Source organism: Erinaceus europaeus, chromosome 14 (genome assembly GCF_950295315.1).
Source record: "Erinaceus europaeus chromosome 14, mEriEur2.1, whole genome shotgun sequence".
NCBI lineage: Eukaryota > Metazoa > Chordata > Mammalia > Eulipotyphla > Erinaceidae > Erinaceus > Erinaceus europaeus.
The window spans coordinates 39302710-39319609 of NC_080175.1; the positions used below are offsets into that span (position 1 = coordinate 39302710).

The window sequence follows — 16900 nt, forward strand, 5'->3', positions numbered from 1 at the left end:
ATTGCTTCCACCTTACTGGAGTGATTATCAAGCTTCCATTAGTAAGATTATCACCTATAAAATCAGTAAGACACATAGTAGCAAAGCATGTGCAAACTGACAACTGTAAGTATTCCTTATTATTTCCCCCAAAGTCAATTATTTTTGTTTTTTAATTAAAGAACAGGGGGATATAGATCGAATTTTGAGAATGGGGTAGAGGGAAATAGAGAGATAACATAAGCAAGTGTATACCTTTTTTTTTTTAATTTTTCTCGTAGAGACATTGAAAATTGAGAGGGAATTGGAGGAGATAGAGAAGAGGAGAGAAAGAAACACATGCAGCCCTGCTTCACTGTTCATGAAACTTCTCCGCTGCTAATGGGGATTGACAGCTTGAATGGGTCCTTGTGCAAGGTAGCATGCACACTCTATCAAGTGCTCCATGCCAGTCCCCTAGGTTTGTTTGTTTGTTTGTTTGTTTGTCTTTATTGGGGGATTAAGGGTTTACAGCTGACAGCAAAACATAATAGTTTGTACATGCATAACATTTCCCAGGTTTTTAAAAATTATTTATTTTCCCTTTTGCTGTCCTTGTATTTTTTTATTGTTGTAGTATTATTGTGTTATTGTTGATGTCATCATTGTTGGATAGGACCAAGAGAAATGGAGAGAGGAGGGGAAGACAGAGGGGGGAGAGAAAGACAGACACCTGCAGACCTGCTTCACAGCTTGTGAAGTGAGTCCCCTGCAGGTGGGGAGCTAGGGGCTCAAACCAGGATCCTTATGCCGGTCCTTGCACTTCACGTCACGTGTGCTTAACCCACTGTGCTACCGCCTGACCCCCTCATTTCCCAGTTGTTGTTTTTTTTTAATATTGTATTTATTTATGAGAAAGATAGGACAGAGAAAGAACCAGACATCACTGTGGCACATGTGCTGCCAGGGATCGAACTCATGCTTGAAAGTCCAAAGCTTTACCACTGCACCACCTCCCAGACTACATTTCCCAGTTTTTTAAAGACCACTGAATGCAGTACAAGTAAAGTATAAGTGGAAAAAACCTCCGATGTGTGACTCAGGAGAGAGGCTAAGTGTAGAATTCTAGTAGTCTAGATGAGAGTCAAGGGCACCCAACAAAGATGTTGGTTCTCAAAACACAAATGTCAAGATGGCCAGGATGTGGCACTACATGTAGAGTACAGAGCTTGTAAGCATGTGATCACATGTTCAATCCCCCACATTGCAAATGCCAGAGTGATGCTCTGCTTTTCTCTCCCTCTCTTGCTAATAAATGGATAAATCAGGAAAAAAAGGAAAGAAAAATGTCAAGATGGATTCCTGTTGCAAGAGATTCTTCATAGCAACAGTGGTAGCACGTACCATCTTCAGCGCTGTTGACATTTGCCCTTTGCAAAGACTATCTACACTTTATAAGAATCCTCACTGCTCCTTCTCTGCTTGGCAAAAACATGTCAGAGAGGGCGGCAACTGTTTCCCAACAAGACCTTGATGAGCAAAACAGAAAGAAATCACCTCTCTGTTTTTGTTCACTTCTTTGTTAGAAAACTGTACTTAGCCATCAACCTGGCAAGTCACATTTTAAAGTGAAATACAATGGTTTTGGGGAATCACATTTCAATCTTCAATATTTTGAACTTTATGAATCATATTTTACTGTTGAAATATAGTGAGCTTGTCTGCCATGCCACAACTGCTTTGACAGATCACTGAGTATTTTAGACATTTAGCTTTCTGATTTCCTAGGATATTTTCAATCATCATTGCATAGAGTTCCATATGAGTAAAAGTTTATGAAAAAAGAGATACACATGGTCCATAGACACATGAATAAAATCTCGACTTCACTTATCATTAGAGAAATGAAAATCAAAGCTACACTGAGGTTCTATGTCACACTGGAGAGAAGGGCTTACAACAACAAATCAGGAAATGACAGGTGCTGGCAAGGTTGTGGGGAAAAAGGAGCTCTGCTGTGGGGATGCAAACTGTTACAGCCCTTTTGAAAGACTGCATGGAGAGTCTTTAAACAAATAAAATGAAAGTTTAAACAAATAAAAAATTTTAAACAAATAAAAATTAAATTACCTTATGATCAAGCAATACCACTCTTACACATTTATCCAGTGGACACTCAAACACTAATTCAAAGGGACATATGCACCCCTATGTTCATAGCTGCATTATTCACAACAGTCAAAGGGTTGAAGCAGCCTAAATGCCCATCATCAGATGACTGGTTAAGGAAGTTATGGTATATATACTCCATGAGATACTACTGTACAATCAAAAAAGATGACATTGTATCCTTTAGGACACATAGGTGATTATGCTTAGCGAAATAAGTAAAGAGATGATAGACAACTACTAGATGGTTTTACTCATATACAGAATTTAAAGAACTAATATACATGAACCTGCAACAAAAAATCAGAAGCAAGCAAACTGTTTCTAAGACTTTGTGAGAATAATGGTGGTTATTCTCAAAAGGTGGGAGCGAAGGGACACAGAACTTGATGGTGGGTACAGTGTAGGACTATACCCTGTAATCCTACAATCTTGTAACCTACTATTAATCAAAAATTAAAAAATGAAAAAAAAGTTTCTGAACAGAAAGTACCATAAACTATACCCACTTGCACTTCTAACAAATGCCATCACTTCTATGAGTAGCACCATATTCTTATGAGATGAAGTTGACATAAACTATAAAGTCAAAAACAACTAGCAACGAGTTTGAGAACTGACACAAATTTTTCTACATAAGCATGAATTTTACCTTATTTTATCTAGTAGTGTAACAGTCTTCACCCTATAAAAGATCCAGTACACAGATACCACACTCCAATAACACAAACATTATCTAAGGATCTATCTAATCTGCCTTAAAAATCATGCTGACTCAGAGTACTATCTGGAGTTGTGGTCTGTATATCTTTCCTCGTGTGTGTGTGTGTGTGTGTGTGTGTGTGTGTGTGTAGACCTTGTGCGTGTATGCACCCACTACTTTTGGTGTTTTTCCCCCCTTTGAATTTTAGAAATAAAGAGGGAGAAGGAGAGAGATGAGGAGAATGAAAGAAAATTACCATTACCATAGTACCATTCTACCAGTCCTGGGGCTTCCATGCTTGGTGCGTTCATTTGGAACCAAGGTCTTAAATCCAGTCCTTGAACTTGGCAAAGTGTGTTCTATACTGGTTAAGCTACCTTTCAGCCCTTCTCCTACATGTTTGTAAAGAAAGAAGTTAAGAGACCAAGAGATAGTGGGAGGGAAATCACAGCACCAGAGCATCCACAGGTGACAATGTAGTTTCATTGGTGTCTGGGTCAGATTCTGGGCTTAGGGCATGAGAGGTCACATATTCCCTTCCCAGTGAGCTATCCTTCTAGCCCCTGAACTTTCATTTTTGAAAGTGGTTATTGGGGAAAAAAATGGATAATATAAGCACTTGGAATGAGAAAGTATCGCATCTAGCTACATAAGACAATCTTTTCCTAGTCTGCTTCTAGAAACTATACTGAGGTCAACATAAAAAGATGAAAACCCTATCTTTCAGTTTTGATAAATGTTTAAAAGAGGTGCTCAAAGTCATGAAGGAGCAATGGAAAATAATTAAATTTAAGTTAATTTATTGGGTTTCCAGGTTATTCGAACATGTCAAAGTTGCCAGGTCATATATAAGAAGGAAAATATGAAATCAGCCTCAGATCTGTCCATAATAACATTCAAGGTGAAAGACAATGAAGTTGTTTCTATAAAATGCTGAAGCAAAGAGTGGGCCAAGGATTTCCTAGTCTGTCAAGCTGTCATTCAAATACAAATTCTGGTAACAATTTTAAGAATGTTAGAACTTAATAAGGTTTTTTTAATTTTTATTATCTTTATTTATTTATTGGATAGACAGCCAGAAATCAAGATGAAGGGGGAGATAGAGAGGGAGAGAGACACTTGCATCATTGCATCACCACTCTTGAAGCTCCTCCCTTCAGGTGGGGACCAGGGGCTTGAATCTGGGTCCTTTGTGCATTGCAACATGTTCACGCTCAACCAGGGCCACCACCACCTGGCCACTCATGAAGTTTTTCCAAAAGAAAATGCCACTCTTTAATGTTGGCAAATGCAGAGAGTAAATCCAGGCAACCTAAATGATGCTAGGGAGGATATATCAAAAGAAAAAGGGATAACAACTCCAATAGCATGATAGAGATGAAAAGTAAAAACAGGAGACATTAAATTGTCATCCTTCATTGAAAATAAGGGTACTGATTATGACACAAAGTTGTAACTATGAAGTAACCTCTAGAAAAATAACACTATGAAAAAAAAGTTCTGAGTATGGACAAAATAAGGTAAGTAGGACAAGATATATGTGAAATTTTATTTCATAGAATATCAGCATTAAATGCCAGTGCCTTCCCCATCCTAGGGTTCAGCCAACCTCAGATGAAGCATCTGTGCTATGTAGTTGGATCAGTATTGAACACACAGTTGAACAATATGCCAAAACAAACAGAGAAACAAATCAGATGAAATCCAAGAAATTCCAGATGCAGAGAGTCTATCAGAGACAAACTATAGAAAGCTTATGAGAATTCTACACAAATTTAAGGAAGAGCTGAAAGAGCATTTTACTTTGGAATTTGATAAGAAACTACAAAGCATGAAAGAAGAACTTCAAGTGGAATTCACTAAGCAGTTAAGCAGCATGGAAAAAAATTTCAAACAGAACTGCAAGGACTGAAAGACACCTTTAGTGTAGTTCAAACTCAGGTAGAAGGCTTAGGAAATAGACTCACACATGCAGAAGAAAGAATTTCCTACGTCGAAGACACAATTAGCCCATTCTTTCAATTCAAAGATGAGGGAGAGGAAAGGTTTAAAAAGAATGAAGCTAGTCTCTGTGAAATTGTAGACTGAATAAAAAGGTCGAATATATAAGTTTATAGGGATTCCTGAAGAAGCAGACTGGGTCAAAGGTCCAGAGGTAATATTCAGAGAAATTTTAGATGAAAATTTCCCTCATCTAGGCAATCCTCAGAACATTCTTATTTTAGAGGCAGATTGATGACCCAGGTTCACAAATCCAAAATGACCAACTCCAAGGCACATTATTGTAAAATTATAAAACCTCAATGACAAGCAGAAAATTTTGCAGGTTTCTAGGGAAAGGAAAGAAGTTACATTCAAAGGGAGAAATATCAGACTCTCATCATATTTTTTTTCACAAACCTTAGAGGCAAGGAGAGAGTGGAATGACATATTCAAGGCATTAAAGGAGAGGGAATTTCAGCCACAAATTTTGTATCCTACAAAATTAATCCTTCAGGTATGAGGGAAAATGTAAAGGTATTCCCAAATATTTAAAAACTAAAGGAATTTACCAAAATCAACCCCACCTTACAAGAAATACTGAATGGAGTCTTACAGGAAAGGAGGAAGCAAAGAACACATGTTCTCAGCAAGGTGAACAGCAGTAGACTAGAAACAGAACACAATAAAATAGGAAAGAACAACAAGCAAATAGGGGAGGAAACTGAAAGACAAGAAAGCCCTATCAAAGCCCTATCTTGTTAATTAAGATCAACTTAAAAAAGACTTTTCTAGACACACAATGCTGGTTATTATACACATGGTAAACACAAAACAAAACAGGGAACAGACATTTACAGAAAACACAAGAAAAATCAGTGAGGAATTCACCACAGAAACTCATCCACACAATGGGTCAGATAAAAACAAATGGGCAAAGATTCAACAATTTAAAATAAACTCAAATCAAAAATCATAATGGACATAAGTAAAACACATATATCAATAATCACCTTAAATGTGAATGGCCTAAATTCACCTGTCAAAAGACTCAGAGTAGCTAAATGGATTAAAGAACAGGATCCATCCATCCATTATGTGTCTTCAGGAAACACACATTCAAAGAAAAGACAAATGCACACTGAATATAAGAAGTTGGAATAAGATGTTCCAAGCTAAAACTCACAAAAAAGAGCAGGGACAGCTATCCTATTCGACTTTCAGGCTTAGAAGTCCTTGCCATCGCAATCAGACAAGAAAGAGGTATCAAAGGAACCCAAATTGGAAAGGTTGAAGTTAAACTCTCATTTGCAGATGATATGTTGGTATATCTAGAAGACCCCAGAAACTCTGCCAAGAAACTACTGGAAACCATCAAGGCTACAAAATCAATACCCACAAATCCATGACATTTCTTTATGCAAAAGATGGGTCAGAAGAAATGAAACTGAAGGAAGCAATACCATTTACAATTGAATCCAAGAAGATCAAATGCCTAATAATAAATCTAACAAATGATGTAAAGGACCTTTTAAAGGAAAACTATAAGACACTGTTAAAAGAAATAGAGTATGGCACAAAGAAATGGAAGAACATCCCCTGTTCATGGGTTGGGGGGATGCACTTGATATCGAACATCTATAAAGAATTCATTCAGTTCAACAAAAAGAAAAAGAACAACCCAGTAAAAAAGTTGGCAGAGGAAATGCATAGACAGTTTTCCAAAAAAGATAAGTATGGCCCACAGACATATGCAGAAATGCTCTAATTCACTCATCACCAGAGAAAGGCAAATTAAAACCACATTGAGATGCAACCTCACACCTGTAAAAATGGCCTTCATCAACAAAACAGGAGAAGATAAATGTTGGAAAGGATGTGGAGAAAGAGAAAGGAATTCTAACACACTGCTGGTGGGAATGAAAAATGGTACAACCATCATGGAGAACAGCATGGAGAATCCTTAATCAAATACAGATGGAAATAATTTATGACCCAGCAATATCACTCCTAGGCATTTATCCAAAAGAGATAATTTCACTAATTCAAATGGATATATGCACAGCTGCATTAGCTACAATAGAAAAATTTTGGAAGTAACCAAAATGTCCCTCCACAGATGACTGGTTAAAAAAGCTATGGGACATATGCTCAATGGAATACTACTCAGCAATAAAAAAGATTATTTTATATCCTTTGGGATAAAATGGATAGAACTTGAGAATGTTATGCTTAGTGAAATAATCAAGGAAGTAAAAGAAAGCTACAGGATGGTCTCATTCATATGTGGAATTTAGAGAAGTGAACACACATACTTAAAATAAACAACCAGACAACACAACTCATATTTAAACTGGGAAAACCATAGTGGTTACCTAGGGGGGAAGAGGGAGGGCACAGACTTTCAATGGTGGGGAATATGTGAAACTCTAGTCCTATCACTATTTAGTCCTATCAAGAGTAATACGACATGTGGGGGGGGGTGGATAGATTTAATATCTCAAGTTCCCCAACTGCCTAGACTATAGCCCTAAGCACAAATATTAGCTCTTGCTAATATTTATCTTAGATTTACAAAATGATCAAACTCTGATAAGGGGATTAATTGTTCATGGATCTCTAAAAATGTATCTGAAAATATAGCTCTGCAAACATCTAAATCAACTATAGCTTTAAGCCAGACAGGTCAAGACATTTTGACTTATAAGTATTTAAAACGCAAAAAGGTTCAGATACCACTAAAATGGGGGAAATGGCAGCTAGGGATGATGGGAGTTGCTGTACAAGTACTGAGCCACAATGCTAAGCCAGGTGACAAGAAAAAGTAATGACAAAAAATAACAGAGATCAAATTCTTAGAAAATTACAAACTCTGTTCAGGCATTCAAAAATCCTTGATAAAGGTAGGTTGCATGTTGGTTGATAAAGAAAAATCCATAAATTCCACAAAGGAGTAATGGTATAGTATTTTCTAAGTTATCTTTTTATATTTATATATTTTGTGAAAGAGAGATGGGAGATGAGAGAGAAAGAGAGAAACAGGGGGGGAGAGAGAGAGAGAAAACAATGACTTTTGGTGGTGCCAGTAAAGGAATGGGTGGGGGACTGGATATGCAAGTCCCACACTCTAACTTGTTGAGCTATCTCCTGGACTTGACAGTGCTTTCTATTAACAATAATAGAAAAATAATTAGTAAAATTAGTAAAAATAAGTACATATCAGCAGAATTTAACAGTATAACATATCATGCAATCTTTATGTTTTATCAAGTTTGCTAAGGCAAAATAAAAAAACTGCTCTTTTAAGTCCATAAAGATGGAAAGTTGCCAGGAGTTGGTGGCTGAGAAAAAGGGGTGTGGCATTAAGAGACATGGGCTTGGGGACATGATGAAAATGCTCTAAAATCAGTTGCAATTATGGCTGCATAATTCTGTGAATATACTACAAACCATTCATTTGCAGCCTTTAAAGGGGGGGGGACTGTATGCTGCATGAGTCATAACTCAGTAAAGTTCATAAGAAGTGAAAAAAGATACCCTGAGTGGTCAAGGTATTCACATGCACTGACACAGTGTCTAAAAGTCATAAGGAATCATTAATAGTTGACTGGGGAGTGAAACACCTTCAGACGACATGAGCACTGACAGGTATTAACATCCTGAGCCTCATGTTCTTATCTGGATTTATCCATCAAGGTTCTTAGAACCTTCTACATGAGACAAAGAGTTTGAAAATATGACACAGTTTTAACCAAAAGCGGGCTGTGATGCTGCTGGTGACACAAAAGAACATAGATCAGACCCTCACCTCTCCAGAGCCCTACCTCACTAGGGAAAGCTAGAAACAGGCTGGGGGTATGGATGTCCAATGCCCATGTCCAGTGGAAAAGCAATTACAGAAGCCAGACCTTCCATCTTCTGGGCCCCATAAAGAATTTTGGCCCATACTCCCTGAGGGGGAGAAATGTTAGGGAAAGATGACCAGAGGGCTCTGAATTCCAATTCCATCAAGACCCGGAGAGAAAAAAAAAGGGGGGGACTAAAAAAGAAAAAGAAAAAAAAAAAGGAATGAAGAATATGCAAAGTAGTATGTGTGATTTAGAAAGGAAGAGAAGTCAGGACCATAAAAAATGGGCAGATACATATAAATAGAAATAGTTATAGAAATAATAGTCAACCCATATCTGTGACATTTGGAGCACAACTACAGTTTCCAATGGAGAGAATGGGAACACAGAACTCTGGTGGTGGAAGCAGTGCAGAATTATACCCCTATCTTAAAATTTTGTAAATTGATATTAAATCACTAATAAAAAATAAAGATAAAAAATGGAACCAGACAAAAGAACACAGAAAAACTAGATGACCTATCGCTTTATGTGTGAACAAATATATATCTTCCCAGCAGGGAAACGAGTCTTCTGGGGCACAAGAAAGTAAAGGTTTATAATATTCGGTGACTATATTCCTTCTGTTTCCCACCATAATGTGTCTCATCTACCAATTTCCATGGCCCACTCCCTTTTGGTTAAGCAAGATAGGGCAGGACAAGGAAGAAGCTTTCAACAGCTATGGGAGTAATCAGAAATGTAAATTCTGCTTTAAAAAAATAGGTTAGTGGTCTGGGAGGTAGCGCAGTGATAAAGCTTTGGACTCTCAAGCATGAGGTCCCGAGTTTGATCCCTGGCAGCACATGTGCCAGAGTGATGTCTGGTTCTTCCTCTCTCCTCCTATCTTTCTCAGAAATAAATAAAATCTTTTTTAAAAAATGGGTTAACATATAAGAATGTGTCTGATGAGTTTCCTTGCAATGCATCCCAAGAGAAAGAAACAATACAAATGTGCAAAGTGAAAAACACCCTCTCACTGGTTTGCTGTAGGTCAGGCTGAATTTCTTAAGGCAGAGATTTGACATTTTGAGCAGGAAGCCCTGTCAGCCCTTCACTGTCCCTAAGACAAATCAAAGTCCACTTTCAATGCTGCCCAGGATCCATCTCTTGGCCTGACCCCACGGCTCATTTCTGCTGCACAGTCAGCCCAGCTCCCGAGAACGAAGCCACCTCATAGCAGTAGAGGAATAGAGATGCCCTTTCTGAGAATATTCTCTGTGTACCTAAAACAATTCTAGAGTACCGCTGTGTTTTCCATTAGCTGAAAACCTTCCTATTATGTTGTCTTACTCTTTGAAGCAATATATTGAAATTTGAAATTCCTTAGAGTCATGAAGTACCCAAGTTCCAGTTATAAAATTGTTGTAAGATAACCACCCATGAATCCTAGGACTGAAAGGAACATTAAGTTTTACAGAGCTCTACTCTCAAACAACTCTGTAATGTCATTATTATTATTATTACTGAAAGAAAGACAGTTGTCATAAAGCAATGTATGAACTTAAGGGGTACATAGGTTGATCTGGATCACTTAGATTGGAATGTTTGCTAACCCTGCTATGCTTTCATATAATTATCCTTTGTTTTAATGATAGTGATAATTAAGAGAGAGTCTCTCAGCAAGTTTGGCGTTTGCAGTTAGATAAGTAAATTTTGTATGATGCTCTAAAATTAGTTGCATTTATGGCTGCATAATTCTCACTATACTATGGAAACAAGTAGATCCTATAATGCATAGTCTATAGACAACTCTGTAACCCTAAAATAGCACATCTCACAATACATAGTGAATCCTCTATGGACTGGAGTCTAACAGAGAAGATCAGGGGGACTCCAAAGAGCCCAAAAATGAATGCTAAGAGGGCATTGGGAGGCTAAGTATCTAGAGTCTAGCAGGACAATGGTTTGCTGGAGGGTTAAACACATTGGCCCCTATCTTAGAAGTGTGGGAATGTATCTGTGTGACACCAACTATCCTGTACATCAACATCCCCTCAATGAAATGAGATTGATGTTGGAAAACAAATGACATATCCCAATTTGAGTTTCTCAAGACATTAGTTTTCTGGGCTGAATATATGGAAAACACATTAAACTAAATAGTACATGGCAAAGCATGTTACATTGTCATTTACTTAAGTGCATTTTGCTAGGCATGAATGTTTCTCATTTATAAGACTCTACTCCCCCTACCCCACTAGGGAAAGATAGAAATAGGTTGTGGGTATGGATTGACCTATCAATACCCATGTCCAATTTGGAGAAGCAGTTATAGAAGATGGACACCTGCAGACCTGCTTCACTGCTCATGAACCTTCCCCCTTGCAGGTGGGGAGCCAGGGGCTCAAACCCAGGTCCTTGTACATGGTGCACTTAACAGGTATGCCACCACCAGCCACCCTGAGTTTACTTTTAAACTTTATGTTACTTGATAAGACAGAGAGAAATGAAGAGAGTGGGAAGAGAGAAGGAGAGACAGAGAGACACCAGCAGCACTGTTTCACCACTTGTGTACCTTTGTGAAGCTTTCTGGAAGCTAGGGGCTTGAACTTGGGTCCTTGTGCATGGTAACAGGTACACTTGATGAGGTATGTCACCACCAGGCCCCAGTAACTGGGGTTTTAATACTGTGTTATATTCTTGAGTTGCTGAGAGCAGGTCTTAGAAGTTCTAAACATGGAGGAGGGCAGTGTTTGGGGTGACGGATGTTACCTATACGTGTTGTGATCATTTCTGCAATCTGTACAATAGAGAGACATTAAGCCCTACACCTAAAGCAAATAGAATGTTCTATGTCAACTGCACCTTAATAAAAAAAAAATGTGCTGAGAAGCTCTAAAGCCAGAGACAGACTATTAGACAGGAGGAAGGACAAGGCAAGTATCTTCCCTCACCTGGAGAGGTGCCCTTGGGTTTTATTTTCATTGCCACTGCTGGGGCTCAGTGCCTGAAGAACAAATCTACAGCTCCTGGTGGCTATCATTTCCCTTTTTTCTTTCTTTCTTTTCTCTGACAGAGAGAAATCAAGAGGAGAAAGAAAGATGGAGAGAGATACAGAGAGATACCTGCAGTCCTTACTTCACTGCTCATGAAGCCCCCCAAACACACACAAGTGGAGACCAAGGGCTCAAACCTGGGAAGTTAGTGCATGGTAATATTTGTGCCTAACCAGGTGAGCCACTGCTCAGCCCTCAGTCCTGGATTCCATACAACAGCTGTGCTCTGTCCCATCACTCTCTGGATGCAAATCCTGGAGCAGTAAACAGAAAAGCAAGTGCCCACAGGTGGCTCCTGCAGACTTAAGTTATACCTGTTACCTCTGCCTTCATTCCACATCCTATGCGATTTACAGACAAAGTAAGGGGACTGCAAGCCACCTGCCACCATGTCATCCCATGCAGGTGTGGCAGAGATGTTGCTCAGCACAGCTGCCACCAGCTGAGGACTCTCCTTCAAGCTGTCAGCCAGCCCTATAGCCTTTAATTAAACTTCTTTTTCTCTCCTGCTAGAGATGTCACCAGCACAATCACACAAAAAATATATAACTCTGGAGGGTTCTTAAGACTGTCTGCATTTCCCTGAGCCTCCATCCCAGGCCTCTGTAAAATGCCTCTCCACTCTGTTAAGTATTGGCACTTGCTTCAGCCTTCTCTAATGTCCTACCTCAGAGAGCGAGCAGGATGCGACTCAGATACTCCATGCCCCTGAGCCCATCATTCAGGCTTCTGAAATCTTTAAGATTACAGCTACCTGGTATCACTCAATCAAATTAGCTAAGTATTCTTTCACAGGAGAGCTCAGGCATTTCAAGAAAATGCACCTTATGCAATTCAAAAAGAGGCATGGGTTTTCTTGCAGTGCTCTCTAGAATGGTTCTAGAAAATCTTCCCCAAGATTTTTCTCCATTCAGTTTTTCAAATGCAGATCCCTCCTGCTGTGAGCAGACATGTTGGGGAATATGGTTCTGACCCCAAGCTACTCACAAGTCATTGGTGTGACAGGGATATGGAATTGCCTGGGCCTGTGTGGATGGTTCCATAACCTCCTGCCCGGTCTGCACCTGGATGATAGCTCTCTCCATCATGTCTTGAAGTGGGACAAAGATGTAGTTATACTTGAACCCATCAGCTGGGAGGCTCTGAGGATGGAACTTCCAAAAAGGATTTTTCACCAGGTCTGTCCTCATGCTGTATAAGACGCTGGTCCGGATGGTATAAGTGATGTGGTGTGGCAGCTGGAGAGACTTTGATGTGAGGTTCTTGCTGGAGGAAGTATTGCTGAAGATGATGCCTGGCAGCAGGAAAGGAAAGGAGGTGGGGTAGGGCGGGGTTCACTATTAGCATGCAGTGGGCTGGATATTGAGCCAGCTACTCCCCACCCCCAAGACTCTGCACTCATCCCAAGAAGGCCAAGCTTCTTTGCAGTGTCACACAGAACAGTAGTGGCAAGATGGAACCCAGGCTCCTAATCTCCAGCTCAGTGCTCCTGGCCCATATGTATAACTTCACTGCTTCAGGTGGTTCCATCATTCAGATAACGTGACAAAGAGAGGGAGACGAAGAGCAGAAGAGACATCTTAGCATCAGAGCTTCTACCATAGCTCTCTGCCTGTGTGGTGCTGGGGCTCAAACCTGGGTCACATGCATGGCTGAGCACAGACCCCATATGATGAATGATCTCTCCAGGGCTTAGATGTTTTTTTTTTTTTCTAATTTTAATAAGACCACACAGTGGCAGGGTTCGGGTAGTGGTGTACCTGGTTAAGCACACATAACATGATAAGCAAAGACCCAGGTTCGAGCTCCCGCTCCCCACCTGCACAAGGAAAGCTTTTTGTTGTTGTTGTTGTTATCATTGTTGTTGTTGTTGTTGATGTCATTGTTGTTGGATAGGACAGAGAGAAATGGAGCGAGGAGGGGAAAACAGAGAGGGGAGAGAAAGGTAGATACCTGCAGACCTGCTTCACCACCTGTGAAGGGATTCCCCTGTAGGTAGGGAAACGGGCTTGAACCAGGATCCTTATGCCGGTCCTTGTGTTTTGCACCACCTGTGCTAAGGAGGGAAGGTTTCTATCTTCCTCTCCTCTCTCAATTTCTCTCTGTCTCTTTCCAGTAATAAATATACATACATACATACATATATTTATTTATTTAAATTACAGAATGAAAAGTGGCCTAGGGAGGTGGTTCAATGATATTAAACACATGAAAAGCCCTGGGCTTGTCTCAGGCTCTGTAACAAAAATAATAATAATAATAACATTGAGTTAGCTATTGTCTTTATCAGGGTCCTGTGATACAAGTAGAAGGGAAGAAATCAGAGTATAACTTTAATCAGGAAAAGTAGAACTTAACATGTGAGAATTCACCATAAAACAATATCACAAACTCATGAAAACAGATAATGTGAAGCACAATGTGAAGGCTGGGATGGTCAAAATACAAGTAGTCATTTTCTAAATAACATTTTGAACAAAGTCCACAGTTTCATGAGGGCAATCAAATCAGTTCTGTTTCTGTTTTGGTGTTAATTTTCTTTCTTCCTTTCTTCCTTCCTTTCTTCCTCCCTTCCTTTTTTACTTTTTGATAGAGAAAGAGAGAAATCAAGAAGGAAGTAGAAGATAGAGGGAGAAAGAGAGAGAGACTTGCAGAACTGCTCCATAATCTGTGAAACTCATCTCCCCCCCTCCCCGCACAGGCGCATAAGGGAACTTGTACATTATGATCTGTGTACTCTACCAAATGCACCACCACTTGGCCCCCTAGTGTTGATTTTTTAATCTGAAATGTGTGTGTGTGTGTGTGTGTGTGTGTGTGTGTGTGTGTGTGTATCATATCCCTAGGTGATTTTTCATCATAGGAAATAAGAAATATGGCAAAAAGGCAACCTATGTAGCTATGTCTGTGAGTCTGTGACTTTCCATTTAATACTTACTGGCCAGAAAATCATTCTGCTGCATGAGTTCATATGCTTTCAACTCCAGCGCAGCAGCTGATTCCATGGCCTGGAAACGGTTCAGCACCACACAGGAAGAGAGATTGACCAGGATGTGGCCCAGGAACTGGATGCGACCTGCCCCTGTTTGGTTGAGCATCTTGTGCAGCATCTCTCCTGTGAGAAGCACAGAAAGCTGTCCAGCTCTACTCTTCACCCAATGCACACTGTAAACACCGCAGGGGTTACTGTCATGAAAATGAAAGCTGGGCCGGGCAGTGGCACACAGAGCTGAATACACAAGTTACCGTGTGAAAAGATCCAGGGTTGAGCCTGTCGTATGCTTTACATTGGTTTGTTCTAGCCCTCCCCCGCCAAGAGAATTGGATGAGTCCTGTTAATTTTGCGGGCCTGCTTGGCCCCGCCCCAAGGAACCCCGGGAGAGGGTTCCTGAGTTCGAGAGTGCCAGAGTTCCTGAGTTCCTGAGTTCGAGAGTTTGAGAGTGACAGAGTAAGAGAGAGTTCCAGTGTGCCAGAGTTGGAGAGTTCCTGAGTTCGAGAGTAAAAGAAAGAGTGCTTGCACCACCGCAAAGAGACAGCAGAGTTCTGTTTGGTGATTAGTTTGTCTTAGTTTATGAATCGTTGTTCCTGAATAAAGAAATACAGCTTCCCTGCCCAGCCGTTGTCTCCGCGTCTCTGTTACCCGCCAGTGAAGCTAGACCGGCCGGCAAGAGCCTTCCCAAAATTTTAACAACAAATGGCGCCCAACGTGGGGCACGAACCCACAACCCTGAGATTAAGAGTCTCATGCTCTACCGACTGAGCTAGCCGGGTGGTGACCTGAGGAACCTGCAGGAGGGAAGTTCTACTAATGGTGAATCAGTTCTACAGATGTCTTTCTCCCTCTCTATCTCCCCCACCCCTTTCAATTTCTCTGTTCTGTCAAGTAAGAGAAGGAAAGAGAGAGAGAGAGAGAGAGAGAGAGGGAGAGAGAGAGAGAGAGAAAGGAAGGAAAGAAGGAAGGAAGGAAGGAAGGAAGGAAGGAAGGAAGGAAGGAAGGAAGGAAAAAATGGCCACTGGAAACAGCAGAGTCATCATGCTGTCACAGAGACCCAGTGATAACACTGGAAAAATAAAAAATAAGGGGACCAGGTGGTGGCATACCTGATTAAGTACACTTGTTAGTATGCATAAGGACCCAGGTTTGAGCACCAGTTCCCCACCTTCAGGGGAGATGCTTTACAAGTGGTGAAGCAGGCCTGCAGGTATCTATCTTTCTCTCTCCTTCTCTATCTCCCCTACTCTCTCAATTTCTCTCTGTCTTATCAAATTTTAAAAAAGAAAGGAAAAAAATGGCTGCCAGGAGTGATGGATTTGTGTGCTGCACTGAGCCCCAGGGATAACTCTGGTAGCAAAAAGTAAAATCAAAATTTATGAGGAAAAATACAAAATAAAATAAAGGTGAACATCCATTTAAGTTATTGTATAAAAGAATTTCACAATTTACTGCAACACTTACTGCTCACTAGCTGAGTGTGAATTCTACATTCAGCATACCTTCACTATAGTGGTGAAAAGGGAGGACATGGGGTGAGCTTGTAGCTCTCAAGAAGACTATATAAGGAGAAGTGGAGAGAACAAAATGAGAATACAATTGAAAGTAGCAGGGCAGAACCTCTCTCCGAGAATTCAGAAGTATCCAAGCAAAGTCAAGCAGCAAGCATTTTGTGAAAGTCGCCCATACCATCACATTAATTTTGACAAACCAAAACAATGATGGAGCAGAATTGACCCAGAGAAAGTTGGTTCCTCCAGTGACCTCTGTCCTAGGTTTTATTCTCCCTGTCTCCTCTCTATCTTGCCCTTCCTTCTCAATTTCTCTCTAGTAATGAAAAGGAAAACTATGGCCACTGAAACAGCAGATTTATCCTGCATATATAAATGAATTAAAAATTAAAAAGATAAAGACTGTGGAATTCCAGGCACTCACTGTGTTCAGTGAATGCTGTACTCTCAACAAATGTGCCCTAATAGCACACAATTAGCATGTGAAACCTATGCCCAATAGAGCCACATGCAGACTCTACCTTCTCCATGCTGCAGCCTCAGCCAATGCCACCAACAAAGCCTTGTTTGGCAACATGAGTGAACTTTCAGGTTAGCAACCTCCACCGCCATCCATCAGGATGGAAGAAAAGTCAGCATCCTGGGTTCTCTGCAGACAGCATGAGCTGGACAATGGGCCTGGGGTAGGCTGATGCCGGGGC

The 16900-nt window shown here is 40.3% G+C and overlaps 1 protein-coding gene across 1 annotated transcript in view; it reads right to left on the reverse strand.

The window, feature by feature from the left end:
* ABCA13 (ATP binding cassette subfamily A member 13) overlaps positions 1–16900 on the reverse strand; it is a 594731-nt gene that overhangs the window by 357412 nt on the left and 220419 nt on the right. The window contains 2 exon segments of the mRNA XM_007524553.2: positions 12684–12990; positions 14635–14811. Coding sequence (XP_007524615.1) covers positions 12684–12990; positions 14635–14811 — 484 coding nt within the window.